This window comes from Coturnix japonica, chromosome 4, assembly GCF_001577835.2.
Source record: "Coturnix japonica isolate 7356 chromosome 4, Coturnix japonica 2.1, whole genome shotgun sequence".
In the NCBI taxonomy this organism is placed as follows: Eukaryota; Metazoa; Chordata; class Aves; order Galliformes; family Phasianidae; genus Coturnix; species Coturnix japonica.
Window position 1 is genome coordinate 127714 of NC_029519.1, and position 23953 is coordinate 151666.

Sequence of the window (23953 nt, forward strand, 5' to 3'; positions counted from 1 at the left end):
TTGCTGTAAATTATTATTTTTTTTTACCAGCCTTTTTACTTGATTATAATAAAACACGTTTTCTTGGGGTTATGGAGTAATTCATGGATCCATCTGGTTATCTGCAAAGAGACCTGTTATATCAAGGCTTTTTTTTTTTTTTTTTTCCCCCCCTTCCCCCCTGTTTGGAGGAGTTGTTAAAATCCATACCCTGTTCTTCCTACAGTGCCAATAAAGTTTAGATAAATTCAGCAGATGGTGTCTGGATGATTGTTGAAAGCTTGCTTTGAGTCTAGCAATGTGCTTCCTAGTTAGACGTCTGACACGTGGTCCCTAGAAGGTCAGCCTGAGTCTAAGTTTTAGGAGGAAGAAAAACTGTTTCAGGAATTTGCCAATGGAATACCTGGTGTGTAGGGCTGTGCCCAGGCCCTCAAGGGATCTAGCAACAGATGAGCTGGTAAGAGGGTAGCCGGCCTTGGCATTGTTGTATGTCTCAAACTTGGGTCTGTCTGGGTCTGGCCCTGTACCATTGATTTCAAACTCATTTGTTTCACAGCTACTTTGCCCTAGCTTGCATTCTATTTGTGTTTCCTAAGTTTTGAAGGACTGGGCCCAGTAATGATTGGAGGACAGCCACTGCCAACTTTCTGCTAATTAACTGTTTGATCTTAGTTTGTGTCTGCTTTCCATGTGGTTGCTAAGAGGGTCTTCACATAACCTCGTGCTCCTACTTGCTGCACTGTAAAATAAGGCAAAGATCTCATCAAAATTTGTTGGTACTCAGATTTGCTACTGTAGGAGAATCTTGAACTTGCCTGAAACAAAATGTATAGTGTGGAGCAATGAAAACTACTGAAATCTGTTTTGGATTTGGCATGGATACAGCTTTTGTAGGACAGTCTTCCTCGTTTCTTCCAGGATTCAAACAAACCCGAACACAAGACTAGATGAACTGTAATGTCTCCTTGAACACTACTGTACTGCATTCTTCTAGAGAAAGCATGCTGATCTGTGAATGCAGTTCTCACAGATGGAGTTCTAACATCTACTGCGCTTGCTTCTGGGTGGGCAATACCTTCTCACTTACACTTCTGGACAATCCGGAGACTCCAAAATGGTGTGAAGCTGCATCAGGGTTGGGTATTAAGGAAAGGGTTCTTTACCTGAGGGTATTCAGGCATGAAACAGACCTCCCAGGGTGGAGTTTGTGGTCCCAAGCTGCCAGAGCTCAAGGAGCATTTAGACACTGCTCTCAGATTCAGGGTTTGAATATTGGGTGGAGCCAGGTCTTGGACTCGGCAATCCCTGTGGGTCACTTCAAAGGATGTTCTGCGATTCTATGATCTTCCTAGTCTATCTTTAGAAGTGGAACTACCAGGCAGCCTGAGATACAAAACTGAATTAATTCCCCTCTTTCTCACATTAGCTGACCTGGGAAGCTGTTACTTGTAACCTGGCTTCAGACTTCATACATCTCGCTGTAGTGGCTCTTCATTGAGAAGATGCGTCTGTTAGCTGTGTTCCAACATCTTGCAATGCTCAATAATGCAGTATGTTAAGTTGCAGCGTTTGAGGCACGGACTCAGATGTGAATGATCCAAATCGTTTATTACAAGTTCTCACATCCCTTACATACCTTCACAAGTTTTTGTTTTCTAACTTTCCCATCTGCCCTTAGAACTTTCCCAACCACCTTTACATGTCAACAAAGCATTCTACAAAACACTTTGCAAGTGTCCATGCAGGCACGTATCCAATCAGAGCTGTGAGTCCCTCCTTCTCCTTCCAGAGGTGTCCTTGGTTTTCATGCTGTTTATCTTGCTCCACAGCTGCTGCTCTGAACAGCTTTTCTTGTATTCCCACAATTTCCCCTTTTTTGTTTATTCACAAACTGCTACCATACTATGCTATAAAATAATAACACTAATTATATTAATAACATAATCATTATAACTCAATCAAGGCCTCGATTGACAATATTCTGAAAATGAAAAAGGAGATAAGGCAAATGACAAAATATATGGTTAAATCCACTAAAATATCAGATGCATTTTGCCTGTGGCCTAAGTTCCTACAACCTGGAAAAGAATTCCTGAGAATCCAATTCTGTGTTAATCTGAAATGGGTTAGAAAAAGACTTCAATTTCATGTTATCCATTTTAGACCATCCCATTATCAGGAAGCAAATACTCCCTAAGCTTGCACACTATTACTTATTGTCCCTGGAGAGGCAGAAAACTGCATAAAAGGAGAGAGAAGGATCATGTTGGCGATGGATGCGATAGGCAGTGCCAGCAGGGCATCCCCTGCTTCAAGGTGCACTTTCCCTTTCTCACCCACCACGAATTCTCTCTTGCTCTTATCCTACTCAGGGTCTGAATGGTATTTTCCATTTGTACGCTGCATCCGCATGGCCAGTGTGTGGTTCAGAGCCCAAGTGGAACACCTGCTTGCAAAACAGAATAAACTACTGAGGTTAGCTATTTTAGCAAGCATCTTTGCTTCAATTGATGCATGGTCATATTTTGAAAATTCCAATTAGTGAGATGAAAAAAGAGTTAACCATTTTATATTTAAGAATCATCCCTTTGTCCAGGATTCTTTTCCAGGGTCTTGTATTTACAAACTAAGAAGAGGCTAGTTGATAGGCTAATAAAATCATAACTGAACATTACTAATACACTAGAAGAGCTATTCCCATAATTTCCAGCATTGGTAACATCAAATCCTATTTAACTTATATTCTATCTACTACCAAAATAGGAAAAACACACAATAATCTAGATAATGCTTAATAATTCTAATTCTTAAATTTGTACCAGTAACGCAGAAGAGTTATCCACTATATCCTACCATTACTAAAATTATTATCTGCAGTATAACAGGTTACAAAGCAATACCAATAAATAAGAAGCACACAATCCCAGTCACTATGAAAGCTGGATACTAGTTTCTGCCTTGAGATGAGGCCGAACATATCGTACTGGAACCCACATAGGGCCAGTCCCTGTGGAAACACAAGCATATCCATGACCCCAAGTTATCAGTGGTAAGGGACCTTCCCAATGCCCTGTGCCCATATTCCAAACATTAACCATAGGCCATTCCTTGAGCACTGGGGAGGCTCCTAAATAACAAACCACATGAGCTTTATCTGTATGATCACGATTCAAAAAACACAGCACAAGCAAAGCCTTACATAATTTTTCTTGTGGTGTGTCTCCCATATTCCCCCTTTTTTGTTTAATAAGAATGGATTTCAATGTTTGATGAGTGTGCTCAATGATAGCTTGTCCAGTGGGAGAATGAGGGATGCCTGTAATATGTCTAACTCCCCATTCTTGAAGGAAAGTTTGAGTGGCCTTAGAAGTATAAGCGGGCCCATTATCTGTTTTTATCGTATGAGGGATTCCCATAGCAGCATAAGCAGATAACCAGTGTTTACGGGCGTCACGACTGCGTTCACCTGTATGTGCTGTGGCATAAGAAGAATGTAAGAAGAATGAGTATCTATCGTTACATGTGCATATTTTAGACGGCCAAATTCAGGAATGTGAGTGACATCTGTCTGCCACAGTTGAAGAGGGGCTGTGCCACGTGGATTTGTCCCAGTTTGAGGCAAAGGGGCAATTGCCTGGCAGTCTGGGCATGTTAGAATAATGTTACGGGCTTGATCCACTGTCAGTTGGAATTGTTTTTGTAAGGCTCTCCTGTTCTGATGGAAAAATTGATGGGAGAGTCGTGCTTGCTCAAATAATTGAGGAGTAGCAAAAGCGACTGTGGCTTGATCAGCCTTACGGTTGCCCTCAGTTAAAGGACCAGGCAATGTAGTATGCAATTGAATGTGCATAATAAAATGAGGAAGAGTACGGTGAGAGACATAATGCAAGACTCGCTTGAGCTGTACAAACAAAACTGGGTTATTAACTTTCTTAAGAAAGGATCCTTCAATCCGCTGAATGATACCTGTAACATACAAAGAGTCAGTTATTAAATTAAGCTTTTGGTCTGAAAAAATTTGGAAAGCTCGAGCTACTGCAGCGAGTTCTACAACTTGAGGTGATCCATCAACAACATGTACGTCTGACTGCCATTGTGTAGCAGTCGCACGCCAGAGAACCACTGCTTGGTGTGTCTTGCCAGAGCCATCTGTAAATACAGTAACAGCATTAGGTATTGGAACATGTGAAAGTAAACTATTAGTAGTAAGGGGGATATCAGCCAAATTATGCAGTAACTGATGTTTGGGAGGATGGGTGGGCAATTGTCCGGTATAGTCTGCCATAGCAGTCTGAAAAGGAAGTGACTGCGCAAGCATCCAATCTAAATCTTTTTTAGTAGCAGGTACGTATATGCACTCAGGGTCAAGAGCTCGTAGAATTTGTAGACGATGACGACCTCGCTGTATTAGCATAGCAAACATTTCCACTCGTGATGTAATACGTTTTGAAAATGTATGTGGTAAAAATACCCATTCGAGGATAATGAGAGGATCCTTTCTTGAGGTATCCCATTGACATAACAAGCTATATGGCTGATAGAAGTTGGATATTATTATGAGATGTACTGGAAGTGATAAACAAACACGATGGCTGTATCGATTTTGCACTGATGTTATTACAGAGTCTAAGCATTGTTGTGCTTCTGGTGTTAATTGTCTTTTAGAAGTTAGATCTGGGTCTCCTTTCAGTAGTTTGAATAAAGGATGCAGCTCTTGAGTAGTAATTCCCAAAAGTGGCCGCAACCAATTGATGGTTCCTAATAACTTTTGCAGATCGTTTAATGTCCGTACGTGAGGTACTATTTTGAGGATCTATGGCTGGATAGTGTGAGATGCAATTTTCCATCCTAGATATTTCCATGGAGAACTAAGTTGCACTTTTTCTTCTGCTATTTGTAAGCCAATAGATTAGACTGCCTCCCAGACGAGCAGTAAAGCATCCTTTAGACCCTCTTCTTGTTCTGCTGCTATTAAAATATCATCCATGTAATGATAAATAAGGACATGAGGTCTAGCCTTTTGAACTGGTTGCAATGCATTTGCTACAGTCAATTGAAATATTGTTGGACTATTAAGCATTCCTTGTGGTAATACTGTCCAATGATACTGCTGAGCAGAGCTTTGTAGGCTGATGGAAGGCACTGAGAAAGCGAATCATGGCGCATCTTTTGGATGAAGCTGAATGGTAAAAAAGTCTTTTACATCAATGACTGCTATAGGCCAATCCGAGGGTAACATTGAGGGTGAAGGAAGACCAGGCTGCAACGCTCCCATAGGCTCAATTACTGCATTGATAGCATGCAAGTCCTGTAAGAGCCTCCATTTTCCACTCTTCTTGAGGATAACAAAAACTGGAGTATTCCAAGGGCTCGTAGTAGGCACTATGTGACCAGCATCTAGCTGTTCTTGAACTAATTCATGTAAGTGCAGGAACTTTTCCCTTTTTAAGGGCCACTGATCTACCCAAATAGGTTGTTCTGTTTTCCAAGCTAAGGGTATAGGTTGCTGCCGATCAATGGCCCTCACTGAAAATTTGTCTGCAAAATCATACCCCACTGACTTAAGAGATCACGACCCCACAAAGTACAGGGAATTGGCAAAATGTAAGGAGCAGCATGAGCAATGCGACCATCAGGCCCTTCAAAAGGCAAAATTCAGGCACTTTGTTTTGGCTGCTGTAGGCCCCCAACCCCCACAATAGCAGAATTAGAATATCTTAGTGGCCATTCAGAGGGCCAATCACTGTACTTAATGATGGTAACATCATTTCCAGTATCCACTAGTCCTAATAACTGTCTGCCATTTACTAAGCATGGTTTGTCTTTTGATAGTTGTATGGTCCATAGCACAACAGGTTTATCTGTGCTCCCAAATCCACCGGTTCAATCTCTAATACCAGGTCATAGAATGAAAAGGGACTAATTGTGCTATTTTTTGGCCTTTTGGAATAAAACGGGGGGGGGGGGGGGGGTCCATGCCATTATCTTCATTTCCCTGGTATGGTCAGCATCTATAACTCCAGGTAAAGCAAAAAGTCCCACCCTTGTAACAGAAGAACGTCCTAACAAGAGGGTGCTATGCCCATCCCCAAGGGGACCCATTACCCCTGTTGGAATGAGAGTCACGGTGCTATCAGTCCGCGTCACTGACTGGGCAGTGGACAAATCCACTCCTGCGTTGCCAGAGGTGGCTGGTCTGAGTGAGCTAGCCAGACAGCATCTGGCTGAGTCGGGACCGTATTTGCTGTCATAGCGCGCGGTCTCGCGCTCCTCTTGCCGTTTCCCGGCAGATCGCAGGGCTGTGCAGCAACAGGAAGTTTGGATCGGCAGTCTCTAGCCCAGTGTAGCCCCTTCCTGCACCGTGGACAGGGACGAGTTGGAATAGCAGAAGCATTTTTACTTGCTCACTTGGGCTTTTTACAGTCCCTTTGTACGTGACCTGGTTCCCCACAATTGTAACACTTTACTTTTTGAGCTGTCCCTGCATCAAGTTGGGTGGCCAATGAATCTGCTAGCAGGGCCATTTTATGACTTTCTGTGCCTACATCTTGACAGGCTTTAATCAAGTCAGTAATTGATGGGTTTGCATTCTTTAGGGACTGTAAAACCTTTCAACAGACTGCATTTGTGTTTTCTACTGCTAATTGCTTAAGCAAGACATTTCGGGCGGCTTCATTTTCTACTTGTCTCTCTAGTGAATTTTGTAAATGGTCAAGAAATGTAATGTAAGACGCAGTAGCCCCTTGCTTAATTGAAGTAAATGAAGCATCGGGTGAATCAATATCAGGTACACGACAGACAGCACGCAACACTAAAGTCTTAACTTGCTCCAGGCATTGCCTGTCCAGCTGTGCCTGTGCCTGAGGTGTTGCCCGGACCCCCTCCCCCATGAGTTCCTCTAGGCCAATGTGATTTAGATTGTTCAAATTATTCAAGGCCTGGACAGCAGCCTGATCCCGGTATTCAGTCATGAACACGGTGTATTGCATGGGAGAGAGGATCATTCGTAACACAAATTTCCAGTCATGAGGGGTCATAACATAACTATCACCGACTGAAACCAAAAGATTGTATGTAAAGGCACTCCGTATGTTCTCACTGACTTCCTTAGCTCTTTCACTGCCTCATAAGGCAGGGATTCCCAACGGGGGACCTGATTCGGCTGATACAACACAGGAAAGGCTTGCAATGTCTCAGCATCACCCCTTAATATTGCTTCTTTTCTGCACTGCGCTAAAACACCACGGTAGGCTACAGAGAAATTTGTCGTTCCCGCTCCCTTCAAATTATCAACAGGAGGGAATGCGTCCGATTTGCATTCCGGATCTTCTGGACCGGGGTCACAACGATCCCCTGGTTTCGATCCGTCCGTGTCTTTAACCACGTTACACGCCGGCTGCACAGACGCAGCAGCGCACGACGTGGGGGGGGCGGAGGGCGAAAGAGCAGAGAACGTCGTAGGCGGACTGAAGGGCGGGGGGGCCGTAGAGGCCGACAACGCGGCGAGCGACGTGGGGGGGGCGAGGGGCGGGAGCTGCGCGACGAACGTCGGGGGAGGAGCGAACGCCGGGAGCGCGATGAGGGAGCGTTGGGTTTTTTCGTCTCCCCAAATCGAGGGGGGGTCGGAGCCGCCGGTCGGATCCGGGCACGGGCCGCTTCCCGCAGCGAGAGGCAGCGGCGGGGGTGGGACGGAGGGCAACAGGGAACAGTCGGAAGAAATTCTTCCTTGTTGAATTTGTTTAAGCCCTTCCGTTATCCGGCTCCAAACGGGTGACAGCTTAGCAGCCTTAGCGGCCGTTCTGTATTTAGCGAGAGAAGCCTCGTAGAGTTTTGAGCCGATTTTGTCCCAAAGTTCTCCATCGAGAGAGAACTCAGTTTTTGGAAATTCAGGGACGTTTTTGCTTATCCATTTAAGAAGAGTAGCTAATGCTGAAGTAGACACAGTCTCATCCTGATACAGTAACACTGAACGCAATACTTCGAGATGTACTCGTTGCTCCCTCGTTAGTGAGCTCCCCATAGTTCCCGACTGCTCACCTTCTGTCCTGCAGAACGGTGCGGGTGCGCGCGAAACAGTCTCTCCGAAGTTCAGTCGGGCGACGCTGCCGGACCGGGCTCGCTCAGCCGCGGGTTGATTTGCTCCACGCAGTGGGCGCCATTTGCAGCGTTTGAGGCACGGACTCGGATATGAACGATCCAAATCGTTTATTACAAGTTCTCACATCCCTTATATACCTTCACAAGTTGTTATTTTCTAACTTTCCCATCCGCCCTTACAACTTTCCCAACCACCTTTACATGTCAACAAAGCATTCTACAAAACACTTTGCAACTGTCCATGCAGGCACGTATCCAATCAGAGCTGTGAGTCCCTCCTTCTTCCAGAGGTGTCCTTGGTTTTCATGCTGTTTATCTTGCTCCATAGTTGCTGCTCTGAACAGCTTTTCTTGTATTCCCACATTAAGTACAGGCAGTTGTGTGCCAACTGCTTGAAAATCATGAAGCACAGAATATCTCCTACCAAGGAAGCACAGAATAACAGGTACACCTGGTTTTCTCAGTGCTGTTCAGTGTGGCTGTTCTGTTGAGTGCAGCTTCTCAGCTATGTATAGCTCAGTCCTGAGCATGCAGTGTAATTAACTTATATCAGCCTATAATCAGAACACGTGGTAACTGGTGGAGAGCAGTGTAATTCATCTGTGACTGATGTCAATACAGAACTGCTGCTTAGCCATATGCAAGTTGACTCTGTGTGATGTTCAGTGTTTCTCTTGTAGGAAAATCAGCTCATCTCTAAGAAAAGGATCTGGGCTGCAATGCATTCTGAATTAAGCTAAGGCTAACTTTGATCTCACAGGTCTGCAGCTTGTGGACGACAGTGCAGGTCACTCCTACAAAGCAATGCGTGGGATGCACATCTGGTTCTGCGTGATAGCTCCCTCAAGGTTACTAATAATTAATTCTTAAATAGTAGGATGAAGCTGTTACAGAGAACAGAATGAGGAGGAGAAAGGAAAGAATAACGTGTCTGAAAAAAGGAGTTTTGGGTGTTAATTCCAGGAGCATCTTTTGAGAAGGCGCTTGCTCCGATTAAGTGTTAATACCACTCTTAGAGCTTCCTAGTGTGCAGATCTAGTTGGAAAATTACAAGTCCCTGTCAGTGTTACTGCCTCTGATTTTGCTCTTTTGAAGAAATATGAGCCAGGGTTGCTCTCCAATTGAGAGTGACTGAAGGGTCAAGGGAATGTTCTGCTCTTAACTTGGAATGTTACATAGAAGCTTGTCTATTCTCCACACCCAGCCCTAGTGTCCTCCCATTCATAACTGAAGCATCCTTGACTGACTAAAGGAGAAGCAACTGTAGCTGCAAATAAAGGCCTTGCCCCGGCACCGTAACTTGTAGTGGCCTTCAATCAGCTAGGCAGCAGCTGCGCCGCCAGAGGTCACAGTTGTCAAGGAGCTCTGTTAAGAATTCATTTTGCTTCCCTGTTGCAGTGTTAGCTCATCTCTGATGATAGCATTGTTGCCCTCTTGCTTCCAGTGGTGAAAATTTGTCCCTTGATCCATCTGCTTTCAGCAGTTCTAAGGAGGTTGCTGAACATCTAGAGAAAGTCCAGAGCAAGAAAATGTTAGGCTTGTTTGACAGATATAGAGATTGAGACATGTTTAAAGGCTTCCCCCTAACCCTTTGGCCACTACTAGTCAGTGCCTTCAGATACTTGAACTCACTTGATGTAAGCACTTTGTAAGTTTGAGTTCAGAACATCAGTTTTGAGGCAGCCCTCTTTACCCGGTCCTGTGGTTTTGGAGAAAGCAGAACAAGCACAACTTGTCCTGTTTACTTATAGAACACAGCAGGGAGGGTGATGTATTTCTTCCAAGGTAGAACAGGGTGGTGGATGAGTCTGGTGGCCCATTTCATGGAAATCAGTTGAGACTCCTTGCTCTGCCTTCACGTGGCCAGGCCACCTTGCCTTTTTCACAAACCTCCGAACAATAATGGAGCCACTTCCGTACTGGGACAGAATGCTGGACTTCAACTTTGTTGTGACTCATTGAGCATTTGCTCAGTTCCATTCTTCTATCTGAACTTCTTTACTTTGGGAGTTCCACTGTTAGGAACCTAAATTTTATCAAGTATCAGTTTTTCACTGGAGAAAGCAGGTGACAATTTGCTGACCTGGTTGGCATCTGTACACCTTGCAGGTCACTCATGGGTAAGGGCTGGGTAGTTTCTGCTGTGTATAATTTCTGTCCCTTCTCCCTTCTGTCCTTGTGGAAGCTCAGCTGCTGGAGAGGTTGCCTCTGCTGATTCTTCTTCCCACTCCCTTTCAGGATGGACTTATTCCTACCTTAATTTATCAAATATTCATTCAGTGGTAGCGAAGTTACTCTCACAAACCCAGAGCTGCATACCTATGTATATTAATAACTAGAAGATGAGGCCATGATCTTAATCTGCTTTCAAAGAGGCAGCAGACTTGTAATGTTACACCATCCATTCATGGGCTCTTGGAAGCTACAAAGGTAATAGAAAAACTCTCCTGGTTTGCACTGTGTCTACCCAAAGGAACAAGTGCAAGTCTGCCTGGTGCTTGCTTCGGCAGCACATATACTAAAATTGGAACGATACAGAGAAGATTAGCATGGCCCCTGCGCTGTTAAGTGTGCCCTTGTGGCGCAGTGGTAGGAATGCTGCTTTGCAACACTGGGGCCCTGAGTTCGAATCCCCCCTGTGGCGCAAGTGGTAGAAGTGCCGCTCTGCTACACAGAGGCTCGAATCCCGTGGGCTGGACTCGATGATCTCTAAGGTCCCTTCCAACCCGCACGAGACTATGATACTATGATATGCCTATGTATTTATATGAAGCATTATTATATGAAACCAACTGTGGTTGGAGGAGATAGATCTAGTATCTAGGAAGCCTGAGCATGCTCTGGAGGGCTGCAACACTATTGCATGATGTCTTGCTGGACCAGTACTATGCTGATACCAATCTGTTTACTTCCCATGCAACAATCAGGGGTATAGGGGGATAATGACACCTCACAGGTGTCTTGGAAATTTTTTATGAGTGTCCCTTAGATTGTGAGGAAAGGAAATTGTCCTTTTTGTGGTGCAGAGGAAACTGGGTGATGCATTTCAGGCTAGAAAATCTCTTCCTTCCCAGTGTGTGGTAAGATATCATACAACCACTGCTTTGATGGCAGCTTAATCTGCTGGTGAGCAAGAAGAGGCATGTATGCATGTTTGCTGGTGGAAATTTGACTTTTACCAAATTTTAATGAAACAGAATTACAGATTCATTTATGCTGTGCCTGTTGTTCCCGTAGTGTGCTGACTTCCAAAGCAACGTTTTGAAGGGCTTTTTTCTTTAAGTGGGGATTTCTCTTTTAATCTCCTCTCTTTTTATTTTCCTGTGGAACGGGTAGTTATTTGAACACAAAAAAACCAACACCAGGCTTTTTTCCTCCCTGTTACAAAGATATTAGCACAGGATATCTGAACCCAGTATAGGACTATGATTCCATCCCACCTTAGCATGGTTGTTTCTGTTTTCACAAGGAAACCACTGCATGCCTCCCTGCAGGATTGGATGTGATGATCTTAGATGTGGCTTCCCCCTCTGTACTCTCCTCTCTCCCATCTGGTGACATTGACCTGCCTCTTTCTGTGCTCTGAGTTCCTGGCAAGGAGAGAGGTCAGTGCCAGGCAAACTCATGAATGTCCTTGCTGTGAAAACTGCTGCACATACATCTAGTTTATCTCTCATTTCAGTGTTTGCTGGAGAGATAAGACACTCTGTGATTTGTTTGTTTGGATCACTGGGTTGCCTGCTGCATTTCTTGATGGTGCCTAAGAAGTGAAAGCAGGATTTGGTACAGGGCGTGCGTGCATGCAGAGGAACATTTTCCAGCCAATTCTCATTCTTATGCCTTAACTTTTTTCTCCTGTACAGAGTGATTAAAGAGTCAAATTTCAAAAGTTGTTGCTTAATGCTGGCTAATGTTATATCACTTCATTAAAACTCTTGATTAAGACAAGAATCCTAACAAATGGTGAACTGTTAATTGGGTGTTAGGGCCAATTCAGGATCCTGAGATGAGAGCTGTTCTAATAAAATATAAATAGATGTTAAAAAGTCAAAAACTGAAACTGTCTCCTCTACAGCATTTTATTTGTCAGGAAAGGTGGTTTACCCTGAAGTGATGTCAGTGATTCAGGAAACAAACTGGAGGTTTCTTCTCTGGAAGAAATATCCATTAATGTGATATGTATCTGTGCTCCTGTGATGCTTTCCAGCAGAGAATTCAAAAACTGAAAGAACTATGCCTGCTATTTATGCCTGTCCTGGGAAGTGTGTGAGTGAATATTCACATTCTAAAGCCGAGAACCTGCAGTTTTGGGGAAGGCAGTGGCGTAGCCAAGTGGTATCCATGTCAGGAGGATGTCTGAGTAAGTCTACCTCTCACCTTATTTGTGTAAGAACTGATTGCCCCCCACCTTTCTTCACAAGTTACCATCATTCAGGCCTTCAGTGTTCCCATCACTCTGCTCTCCCAATACTCCCTGTCCCCTTATGTGGTTAGGCTCTGCACTGAGTGCTGCTCCTAAAATCTGGATTTAGGGCTAGTTCCTATGAGGGAAGTCTGGAAGGCAAAACAAAAGATGAATCTTCCTTGGGAGGAAATGATTCTTGTTACGATACTTGCCTCAGTACCCACGAGTGCCCTGATGCAAACACAAGTGGGCTGGAGAACAGCAAGATTCATGCACAATCCCTCCCTCCCCAGGGAGGCTGTCCTAACTTTTCTCTCTCTCTTTTTTTTCTTTTTCTTTTTCCCCTCTTGACCATATTTCAGCTCTTACTTCAGCTTGCCTTGCAACAAAAGACGTTCCAGGAGACACAAAGGGAGACCTCAGTAGCATGATAGCTCAAGGCATCTCGGGGCTCATGCGGCCCTTTTTAAGTGGACTGAAAGTGAGTAAAACTCACTTTGTTTATTTCTGTGAGGTGACAGAGCAGAATTGCATACGATCAAAGCAGGCGTCAAGAAGAGGCTTCAGCTCTACATGCAAGCTCCAGAGTGCTCCTGGAGAATCAAGGTGAGTAAAATCCTGAACTGTTCATCACTGCATTAGGAAGTACCTTTTCAGAAGGAAAAAATGCACTGATGTCTACCTTGCTCCCCTCAGAAGGGAGCTGGTGCAAAGCATAAACTGTAAGGGAGTGGTAGATGTGGCTAAATAGATGCTGATATGGGATGAAGGTGGTTCAGGGAGCTGATATGTGAGGGGTACTGCTCTCCTGTTTCTGGAATCTTCTGGAGCCATCGAGGCCACAGCTAGTGACCTGGATTCTAAGCATGAATCATGTGGCAACATGACACATGAGGTCATGTACTATTTAGGTCCCGTTAGGGACCATGAAGCCTTTGAGGAATGGGGATGGTAGGCAGGTCAGGTAGCTGGGCATTCCTGCTGTGCAGATGGTGAGATGATCGCTGGGGTGCTCTGTGGATTGCAGATTCTCTCACATCTCTTGTCTCTGCTGCTGTAAATGCAGAGTGGGGAACTGATATTGTCTTGCCACTCTAGGAGGTAAAATACCCTCTCTAGGCATTTGGAAGCCTCACTGCAAGCTGCCGTGCCTTCCTGGAATGTTTGTCCTGACAAAGATATGGGGAATGTAGATCAAATGCTCATCTGCTGAGATGGTGGTTGTAGGTGGCAAGACCACATAATCTATGCCCTGCTAGGCTTCTGAGTGTTGTGTCACATGCTGGGTTTTGCTGAGACTGCTTACTTAGGTTGAGACATGTTTGTCATGGCGGTTGAGTTTGTGAATTGAACTGTGCTGTGAATGTTGATCAGAAGTTGCCCTGATCTGGAGGAGGAGAAGTGAATGTTGTTTCTCCCTTGTTTGTAGATGCAGTTTCCACAAGTCAGCACTAAGTGATGCTGATGACCTTGTCCTTAACACTACTAGATTAAATCCTATAGGCTGTCAACACAATCAGCTATTTCTCCTAAATAAAGATTGCATCAGCACAGAGGAGGTTACTCAGCATGGTTGCTGAGCATGTCTTATCACATGAGAGCCCACTGTGATTGAGCTTACACAAGAAGTGAGCACTTTGTGAAGGTATACAGAGCAGAAAAGGAGTGGTCAACAACTAATTTCCTTGGGAAGGGAGTGGGAAACAATGTGTGAAATACAACATCCTTTATTGCTTATTACTACTGGATCTCATGGACTTGTCTTGTTATTACTTCATTTGGATTAATATCCCAGGCTCCACAACGTACTAAAGATTTCCTTGCCTACAAACACATCAGCACAAGCAGAGGCTGTGCAGAGCCTCTGCATTTATTTACTCACAGCTGAATGCCTATTTTGAGAGAAGTCTGGTAAAATGGGAACTACTTTGGGTCAGCTCAGATTTGATCTGCTCTAATTTGTGCGTTCCCACTGAGAGCTGACAACCTGAATGTCTTCTAGTATGGGTAGTGCAGTCTTTCAAGAAACAGTGCTTGTATGCACATCTTCTTGTCTAGTGTGATGGCTCTGGTATTCAGCCAAAAGGCTTTGGCAGTGGATGTGTAGGAGAATGTGGGATCCTCTGATTTTTGCAAACTTTTCCTAAAGCTCTGCAGATCCAGTGATGGTGCATTTCATAAATCGAGATGGAGAGAGACTCACAACCACAGCCAAAAAAGGGGAGAGTCTGCTGGAAGTGGTAGTCAACCAGAACTTGGCCATTGATGGATTTGGTAGGTGATTGCAGATGGGTATGTACACTGAGGAGTTCTGTGTCTGTGCTGTGACCAGTGGGTACTTGGTAAAAGTTCAACTGCATACACAGTACTGAGTTCTGATGAGACCATGGAGCATAGGGAGGATGCGTACATCTCTTTTGCTAATTTGATCATCAGCTCTTAGCTATGCAGTCAGCTTTCCTTTAACTGCTTAAACATGGGTTTCCAATTTGCATCTATTGCTGACAAGGTTCTCTTTCCCAGCAACTGCTTGCTGGGCTGGCTTACCACACTGACCCACCCTGCTGCCACTGAAACTCCAGTGGCACGTTAAGTTGTTTGGAGTTAAAGTATGAATTTGAGAACTGTGATCCTCCCAGAGTAGAGACAGGCTGAAGTTTATCTTCACCTGTTGTGTCTTCTGGTGTCTCTTTTGATACGCCCTAGAGAAAAGGACCTTTTCTCCCACTATTTCCAAAGATCATCTCCCTTTACCCTCATGTTTTTTCTGATTTGCCACCACTCCCTCACTTCTCCATCAGGTGCATGTGAAGGGACATTGGCCTGCTCCACCTGTCACCTCATCTTTGAGAAAGATGTCTTTCAAAAGCTGGATGCCATCTCAGATGAAGAGATGGACATGCTGGACTTGGCATATGGGCTCACTGAGACGTAAGTATACCTGCTGGCAGCAATAGATGCTCAAAACCCTGAGATAGATTCTCAGCACCTGTTTGGCACCCATTTCCAAAGGGACAGGTTTATTCTCTATTGCAATTGTGCCTCTAGAAACATTTTCTGTTGGGTCTTTTACTTCTATGAAAAGCCAGCCTGGACCAAACATTCCAATGTGAGTTGGGAGTTTCTTTCTTTACTATGGAAATAAATGAACCTCACTGAATATTTTCTTCTCAGATCTCGCCTTGGATGCCAGGTGCGCATTAAGAAGTTTATGGATGGTATGACAGTGCAGGTCCCTGTGGAAGTATCAGACATTAGGAGTCAGCTGGAGGTTGGAAAGCAAAGCAAACAGTAACTGGAAAAAGCTCCTGCCAAGCCTGTTTCCTTCAGGTGTGGTGGGACATTTTGCTTTATGTTAATGGCAGTACTCTGCAGCTGATTTACAGTAGACAAGAGAAGTCTGATAGTAGTATATATGACTGTTCAGTAATCTCTTATTTAAACAGAGCTAATGCTAGGATTTTCAACACAAGTTTTAAATAAGTGCTTCAGTGTTCTCATGAGCTCAACTAGATGAATTCCCCAGGTGGGTGGCAGCAAACATCTGGCTGTGTGTAACTCACCATCTCCTTTTAAATGTAAGGATTCCACTATTCTATGTAGCTACTGGGAATTTTGTGATGTTCTGTTACTGAACTGCAGAGCAGATTTTTCCCAGTTTGGGAAGCTTGAGAAGAGATAGCTGTTCCAAATGCAAGACCGTACTACTTGGCTTGATAACACCAACAAGTTTGGTCTGCTTAGCAGGAACATTTGAACGCATGTCACTGAATTGTTGTGTTATGCTAATTTCTCCAAATATCACATTTTCCCATTAATGTCCTACAGTGTACATAAAATAAACTACTAATAATCAGGCTTTTAGATCTGTGTATGTGCTTTCTTTGTAACATCAGACTGGTTGCAGTATCATACTATCATCATAGTATCATAGTCTCATGCGGGTTGGAAGGGACCTTAGAGATCATCGAGTCCAACCCCCTGGGATTCGAGCCTCCTGTGTAGCAGAGCGGCACTTCTACCACTTGCGCCACAGGGGGATTCGAACCCAGGGTCTCCAGTGTTGCAACGTGGCATTCCTATCACTGCGCCACCGGGGCACACGAACTATTAGAACTAGTTTAAAGGGAATTTAGATGTAGTAACCTACTACTGTCCCAGATTATGTGACTGCTGTTTTTTTTTCTTCCCTTGTGTTTGAGGAAATATGCCAACCTTGCCATCTGAATGTTGTGGAGAATCCATGACGTCTAACCAAATGTAGCAGAAATGCTGAGTCAAGGCCTGAAGCAGTGATGGAAGCACCTGGTGGGAAGGCAGGGCCAGCCCAGGGGAGCTCAGGTGCATGCAGTATATCTGAGTAATAGAAGGGATGGAGTCAGGATCCACCCCTTCCCAGTCCTGATTTAAGGGTTGGCAGTGGAGATGAGGGTATCTTGCTGGAGATCCCTGCCTACCTGAGGCCTTCCAAATGTAAACAATTTTTCTTCCTTTGTTTCAGCATCCACAGCTGCTGCTTTTGTCCTCATTTACTACAGCCAAAAATACGTTGCCACTCTGCTATTATTTCTGTGCTTTCCATCACATTATAGTGTTATAATTAGATAGGTGAAAATGGATTTTGTAAAGAGGAGTAATATCTCTCATTCGACAGAACCGAGAGGACAGGTGCATTTGGCTATACAAATCCTCCTTTAGATTTTAAAGAACTACAAAATCCAAGCTTAAGCATCCTGCTGCAGTGTGGAAAACATCCTTTAAAAGTGTTTATTAAATAATTCTGTCTGGGTCAGTTTCCTGAACCTGCCTCCTTCTGGAGATTTCCTGCATTATCCTCCAGCCTTGTGCTGGGTTTGTGCTGGATTCGCAAGCCGGGATCCACCTGAAACAGTTCAGAGAAAGGAGAACATGGTCTTTGCCCATCCCGCAGCTTTTTAGTCTCTATTGTTAAATACCAACGCTGTGCGATGTGTCTGACCATCAGAACGCATCAGAACGCCAGGGTCCAAGGGATGGTAACGGCCGAGACATCGCTCAGACACCAGGTGGAGCTCGTTGTACACCGGCGATTCACGAAACCCAGGGCAGGTGGGAAGGAAGAGGTTGAGGCTTGAACCCGAATTTTACAGACTGCATCATATTTCTGTTCTTCCTTACTCGATCTCTTAGAAGCCAGTCAGAGTGTATCTGAGACACCTCAGAGCTGCTATCAATGGCTGCTAATTCCAGTGCTACCTCCATGCTTCTTCAGGTAGGAGAAATTCTGCCATGGGCTCTGTGGTTGAGGGTCAGTGTGTTACTCAGTGATGCACTGTAACTTTTCCACCTCAGACTTCAATTTCTGCTCTGACCCATCATGCAAAAATCAATACAAAATTGAATGCCAGAAAACTAGGAGAAGGATGTGCAGTAGGAAAAATGCCAGGTGCTGCAAGCTTGTCTGTGATTTACTGTAGGCTGCAAAAGAGATTTAATGAAAGCAGTGAAGCCGGCAGGTGTGGTCTTCTTGCTCCTGATGCTGCCACTGCCCCTTTGAAATCAGAGCATCTGGGGCTTTGCAGTTGTACTCATTGGCTGATTCCAGTTTGTGAGCCTGCAACTGGACCACAGCTTGTTGCTGAAAGATGACATTTCTTTATAGCCATCATGAAGCCATGCACTGTTAGGATGATGACTGAGGTTATAGCTGTTTGACAGCCACCACTCAGCCCTTTCAGACACACTCCTCTCCAGTGCAGTCGCTGTTTGCTTTGAAATTTAGGTATCAAAATCTTTGGCAACTCTGACCCTTAAAGGTGCCACAGAGTATCAGATGGAGACCTGACTTTCCTGACTGCAGATACATCAGAAATGAAATCAAGATGGTTGAAATAAACAACTGTAGCTGCCCCTGGACACTTCCACCACAGTTTCTGTCAGCCTACAGGATAAGAGAACAAAATTATACGTGCCAAGCAGAAATGAGAAGAGGCTAAAGCGTGTGAGTCACAAGGCAAATGAGCTGCTCTTTCTTGGCCTTGATCTATAAGTGGAAACAGGAACAAGAACGCTCCTTGCTTCCCAGATGGCAACAGTAGTACATGGCTGACTGAGTGCCAGTTTCCAGAAGGGCCCAGAGCTGTCAAGATGATTTGCACTAAATCTCTTTGTTTTTTAATCTGAAAGTGTGCAGAAAGGGAAGGGAAAACCTATTTGTATCTATGCCCGAGAGTTGCGCATTAAAGGAAAACATCACTTTTCTGGGTCAAATCAATGTGTATTTGGTATCATTTGTTCTGAGCAAACAGGGTCCTGTGAAATTTTTCTCAGGGGCTTTCTTGATCTTCTGTCCCTAGGAATTCTATGACTAATTGGGTAAGTGTGTTTTGTTGACCTGGAAGTAAGGGGAAAGCTTCTGCTAACTTAGCAGGTGTAGGATTAGTTGCAAAAATGAGGGGAGCATCTTCATATTCTCAAAGCTGAAGTGCCATTTTGCGTGAGTGCCTGGGCTCCTGTAAATGAGTGCTCCAGCTTTCACAGCACATGTAATGTCAGCTACTGCATGTGATCTCAATAAACAGTAAAAAAAAGTTTAAAATATTGGATATGAAAACAGTGATGGCTGCCGAAAGGTGATGTTGAAATTAATTGTACTTACCACACAGGTAACTATTTCCCCTGTATGTAACTGAAGCTCATTGAGAAGGCTAAAAAACAGTGTGATGAACCATAGGAACAGGAGCTTGGGCAAAAAACTTTCTTGCTGCCAAAGTAGCTGTTTTATTTAACGTGCAGCTTTCCTAAACCTAGAATGCATACTTCCTTGGGTACTGTGTGTTCATCAACAGACTGTGCTACTGCAGTGCTGCCTCTGCAGGGCAGCCATGTGCTCCCACAGGGATCAGGGCTTGTTTTTCTGTTTTTTTGTTTGTTTGTTTGACAAATTTTGTCCAATTTAGTTTATTAATAATTTCCCTTTGTTTAAAAAAAAAAAAAAATCTAATAATAACTAAGCACTGGGTTAGAGGATTTGTCCACAGCAGTGTGCCCATATTAGGCAGCCTCAGATGAGAGGAGGAAAATTTGTTTTGCCCCTCCCTTTGTTTCTATAAACAAATCTCTTTTTAACTTGCTCATAATTCTTTTAGGTGACGCAAGTTGAGAGCTCTTTCTTGGCATTTGGGCCAGGTCCTCCTTGTCTGAACCAAAACCAGCCTGGCCACTGACCCAGTCTACAATCTGTCACCCTGCTTGGAACACAGATTAATCTCCCTTCCAAGTCCAGATAACTCCCTCATAATATTTAGTGCTGTTTCACCTTCCTGAAAAGACATAAACCAGAGTGATGATTGAGCCTACTCATAAGTACCCGAAAAGCCTGTGCAGATTCAGTTTACCTGTCATACACAGACCTGGACAGCAGCAACAGAAGCTTCCAAATCTCCAGGTAGGGGGCAGCAGCTGGGATAGTTTTGCACTTCGTTAAAGCAGCAGTAATGTTATCTTCTGCCTTCTGTTTAGTGCTGTTTGGCTGTCTGGGTCCGGTTCCCTGAGGGAGAATCTTAAATAATGATGGCTACAGAGAAATAGAGATGGCAGAGGGTTCTCTGTTAGCACAGGCCACCCTTGCAGGTCTTGAGGGGGAAGCATATGCCTCATGGCATGCTTTGGTCTTTTGCAAGCATGACTATGTAAGTACAGAAAGGATGGTAAAGTAGGAGCAAGGGGAATGAAAGGCAACCACTACATTGCAAACAAACTTGTGCCTCTTTTATTCAAATAGTTACAACCATAGTTCTGGGGAAAATGGAAAAAAAACAACAAAAAACAAAACAAAAAAAACCCCACCAAAACCTAAACAATACTGTGCATCCTTAGTGCCTGTGTGAGGAAAATGATAGCAGGTGGTTTGCATTACAACTATATACACCGTTCATCATACAAGGCCCACCAAAGTGAGACAGGACAGAGAATGCACCTGAGAGCTGAACACTTTGCACATGACGAAACATTTTCTGTACACCTTGTGGAATCTGGGCTTCCCTCCATCCCCATGGGAATCACAGAGTATAAATTCAGATTTCAGATCTGGGACCAGATCCCAGGCACAGATAGTGACCTGCAGAATTCTCACTTGGTCATTTACAGATATGGCTTTCACTCTGTACACGGGCTAAATAACAATGGGTGTCAAGCAACCCTCAAGGATGGTGATGGCATACACTCAGCAACTTTCAAAGGGGTACTTCAGAAAGTCTACCACTTGATCACTAAGATTCATGAGTTTCTTCTGTCTTTTACCCATTCACTGTTAGCTGATGAGATGGGCTATCTCCCTGGGTGAATGACGTATCCTGAGTCTTTCAATCTTTGAGAATTTTCCCATCATTTTCTTAACTCCTATCTAACTACTGTGGTGCTCTCTGCTTATTTTAGAGCTGGGCTGGAAGCACCACAGTCCTCTAAGTCACACTATGGCAAAAATTATTCTAAGCATTGTCCTGAGTGGCATCACGACAATGATGTAAAATCCTAATGGCTGCATGTTGTTAGTGCCATACAAGCAGCCATCTGCTATATGCTTGCCTGTCATTTCTCCATACTTAACTCTGCTAGACCACACTGGGCAGAGTATTTTGATGAGTGGGAATGCATTTCTCTGACACAGCTTTAGCAGCACTGTTAAAACCTGAACAATCTCAGCTTATTAAACTGTCTGACAGCTTCCTGGCCCAATGGGACTTTTGCTGCATCACCCACTTCACAGCTTTCCTGACTACTTCCACAACACCATGACTTCATGCTAAAACCAACTGCTGCCTGGGCCCCTTTCAGCATAACTAGGAATTTGATTACAATCCCCATCCAACACTGCTTCTGGAAAGGGTGTTCTGAACTGTCACACTCAGTTACAGAAAAGATGTCACTTCTTACTAGGACTGAAAGGCCCAGCTGTTCCCAGAGGATGCCACAGAAGTGAAACATTCATAGTTCTGCTGAAGCAAGAAGTAATGAACACAGAGTTCTACCCCCCTGGGGGAACAAAAGGAAGATAAGCAAAGAGAAGTAGTGATTTCTGGGGTGGATGTGAATAATCTCCTTTTAGATGAATGGTGGTGATGAACTGGGAAGAGTGGAGAATTTCACGCAAGCTTAAAATTCAACTAATTCTGCTGGAGCATTTGCTGCCCCAGTTCTCCAGTCATCTGTACATGCTAGTGACTGAATAAAATAGAGTTTTTCCTTTTCTGCTTCAAAAAGAAATGAAGTCAGACTCTGCCAAGGTCAGCAAATTCAGGGACAGTCTGATGGCATTCAGATCCCTCAACACAACACCTCGTTGGTGAAGTATCTCAAGTAGAAAAAGAATGTAACAAAAAGAACAACACTCACAACCCAACCAGAATGAACTGCAAACCCCAACATTACATACACATTAGTGCCACTTCACACTTACTGCTCAAGACAGCCCACTACACACCTTGATCAGAATATTTTCTGCTGCACACACACACACACAAATTCAGTTCTTCCACAGCCATCTCCCTAGACAAATGTCTCTTCTGCAAAAGCCATTGCATCATGTTTTTCAGCCATTTCTGCCAGTGGCTGGCTCCTGAGCCACTCCGTCCTGCTCCGAAGAAGTTCATTCTCCACTGCTTCTGCTTCAGCCAAGGGGTAGGTCTTGGTTTCATCATGTTTGAAATATTCCCTGATGGTGCTTCGAATGGAAGCAGGGAGGATGATACGGATGGTGTGGCCGAATGTGTTGAAAACCTTGCTCTGGACTGGCACCTGTGTCACCTCCACTGGCTTGCTCTCCAGCTCCTTAGGAATGGAGGCACTTGGGAGGCTCTCTTTGTGCCCTGCTTGTGAGAACAGGATTGTTGGCTCATAGTGGATCTGCCTGGAGGCAGACTGCAGAACAAGGGGGGTACTCTGCCCATAAAACACTGTCTGGGGAATATGGACTCTCACAGTCTGCAAGCCCTTAGATTCACTTTGCTCTTTGTGGCTACTGGGTGAGTCATTGCTGCTGGCGTTTGCCAAGGGCCACTCCTCTTCCACTGGTGATCCCCAAGAATATTCTTTATTTGGGGACATGTAAAAAGTTATCTTGGTGCGCTTCAGGCTTTCCTGGCTTGGAGAGCAGGCATCAACACTTCTGATTTCAATGTGCTTCACGACCTTCTCCCTGTGTTGCTGCTGGTTGATCTGCAGGAATTTCTTGCTGGCTGGGCCATCAGGTGAAGGCTCAGGATTTTGTTCTAGATCGCTGGGGCAATCCAGGCTTTGGAGCTTCAGATCAGGCACTCCCTCAATTCCCAGCTGTCTCTCCTCTTTCTCCCAGTCAGTGTTGGTTAGTGGGCTTCCTGCTGCAGCTCTGCTGACAGAAGGAAAACTTTTCCTCTCCCCAGAACAATGTCTGCTCTCTACCGCCTTGGGTTTATAGTCATGGAAACTGTCTAGGTCACATGGCTGTAAAGGCACAGGAGAGGTGAAGGACCTGTGCCACTCTTTTGGGGACTTCTTGGCAATTTTGGGAGACACAGCATGAAGCCTTGCAGATGTGCCAAATATAAATGACAGGGAGGACACATCTGTGGAACTGACAGCTGATGACTCCGAGCAGTATGAGAAAGCACTGTCTAGGGAGCTAAGCGAGGATGCAGATGGGGATGTAGCGGTGGAGGACAGGCTAGAGAAGCTGGACCTGTTGGACAGGCTGGATTTCTGAAAGCTGAGCTTCTTCACCCTAGATCTGGCCTGAGGTGGCTGCCACAAATTCTGCCTGACTTTATTAGCCCCAGTGCTAAGGCCTTCATCAATCAATTTCTGGCTCTCTACTTGCAGTTGCTTGAGCCTGTGGATGTAGTCTGTGTGACTGTGCATAATGGTGGCATCACAGCTAGACTGGCGAGCCACTGGCTCATGGCTCTGAGCAGGAAGCTGGGAGCTAAGGCAGACACTGGGCTCTGATGAGCACCGGTCCCTGGCTGGGCTGAGTGAACGAATTGAGCCAGTGGAGCTGAAGGAACCCTCCTCTTCTAGGAGGTCATAGCTGTCTGCACTGGAATTCTTCTGGGTTTTGCTTTGGTAGCAGGCTGTGATCTCACTGAACAAGTCCCAGTCTTCTTGCTCCTCATCAAGTAACAAGCCGCTGGGTGATTCAAAAATATCATCTGTTTTAGGCATCAGAGAATGCTTTGGTCTTTCCAGGTCATAAGCAGAGAATTCCAGCTCATCAGAGGAGTCACCATTCTGAGCCATGCCTAGAGCAGAGAACACTAATTAATTAACTGTCTATATCTCCTAACTCCATACAGTGCTTTACAGCCAAGGTATAAGAAACATTACCAACTCATAGTACAGTTAACAGAAAAGTCAATCTGTTCCCCTTCAACCATTTTGTTTAGCCCTACATAATTAATCTGGAAGAAAACATTGTTGGGACACACCATCGCTAAGGCTACAATAAATTCTCGTGATAGT

At 44.5% G+C, this 23953-nt stretch overlaps 2 protein-coding genes and 1 pseudogene across 6 annotated transcripts in view; 2 read left to right on the forward strand and 1 right to left on the reverse strand.

Moving 5' to 3' along the window:
- Positions 1 to 10570: 10570 nt before the first annotated feature.
- LOC116653446 lies at positions 10571 to 10638 on the forward strand (annotated as a pseudogene).
- Positions 10639 to 12294: 1656 nt separating this feature from the next.
- On the forward strand, positions 12295 to 16345 carry LOC107312650 (adrenodoxin-like). Its single transcript, XM_015860274.1, has 5 exons — positions 12295 to 12436; positions 12844 to 13087; positions 14631 to 14755; positions 15283 to 15412; positions 15656 to 16345. The coding sequence occupies exons 1-5, from the start codon at positions 12310 to 12312 to the stop codon at positions 15774 to 15776; spliced, it is 747 nt and encodes a 248-aa protein (XP_015715760.1). The 5' UTR covers positions 12295 to 12309; the 3' UTR covers positions 15777 to 16345.
- Positions 16346 to 20204: 3859 nt separating this feature from the next.
- Positions 20205 to 23953, reverse strand: part of LOC107312593 (rho GTPase-activating protein 20-like) — a 32932-nt gene continuing 29183 nt past the window's right edge. For 4 of the 5 annotated variants that reach the window (XM_015860164.2, XM_015860163.2, XM_015860161.2 and 1 more), the window contains one exon: positions 20205 to 23733. In XM_015860164.2, coding sequence (XP_015715650.1) covers positions 22007 to 23733 — 1727 coding nt within the window. In that variant the 3' untranslated portion in view covers positions 20205 to 22006. The remainder of the gene's footprint in view (positions 23734 to 23953) is intronic. The other variant, XM_015860162.2, reaches the window with a different exon arrangement.

Excerpts from the sequence above, each read along its gene's own strand:
- LOC107312650 (XM_015860274.1), top strand. The coding sequence starts at position 12,310 with ATGCCTGCTATTTATGCCTGTCCTGGGAAGTGTGTGAGTGAATATTCA. Across the intron at positions 12,437-12,843 it reads CATGTCAGGAGGATGTCTGA|CTCTTACTTCAGCTTGCCTT; the intron begins GTAAGTCTACCT and ends ACCATATTTCAG. Across the intron at positions 14,756-15,282 it reads CTTGGCCATTGATGGATTTG|GTGCATGTGAAGGGACATTG; the intron begins GTAGGTGATTGC and ends CTTCTCCATCAG.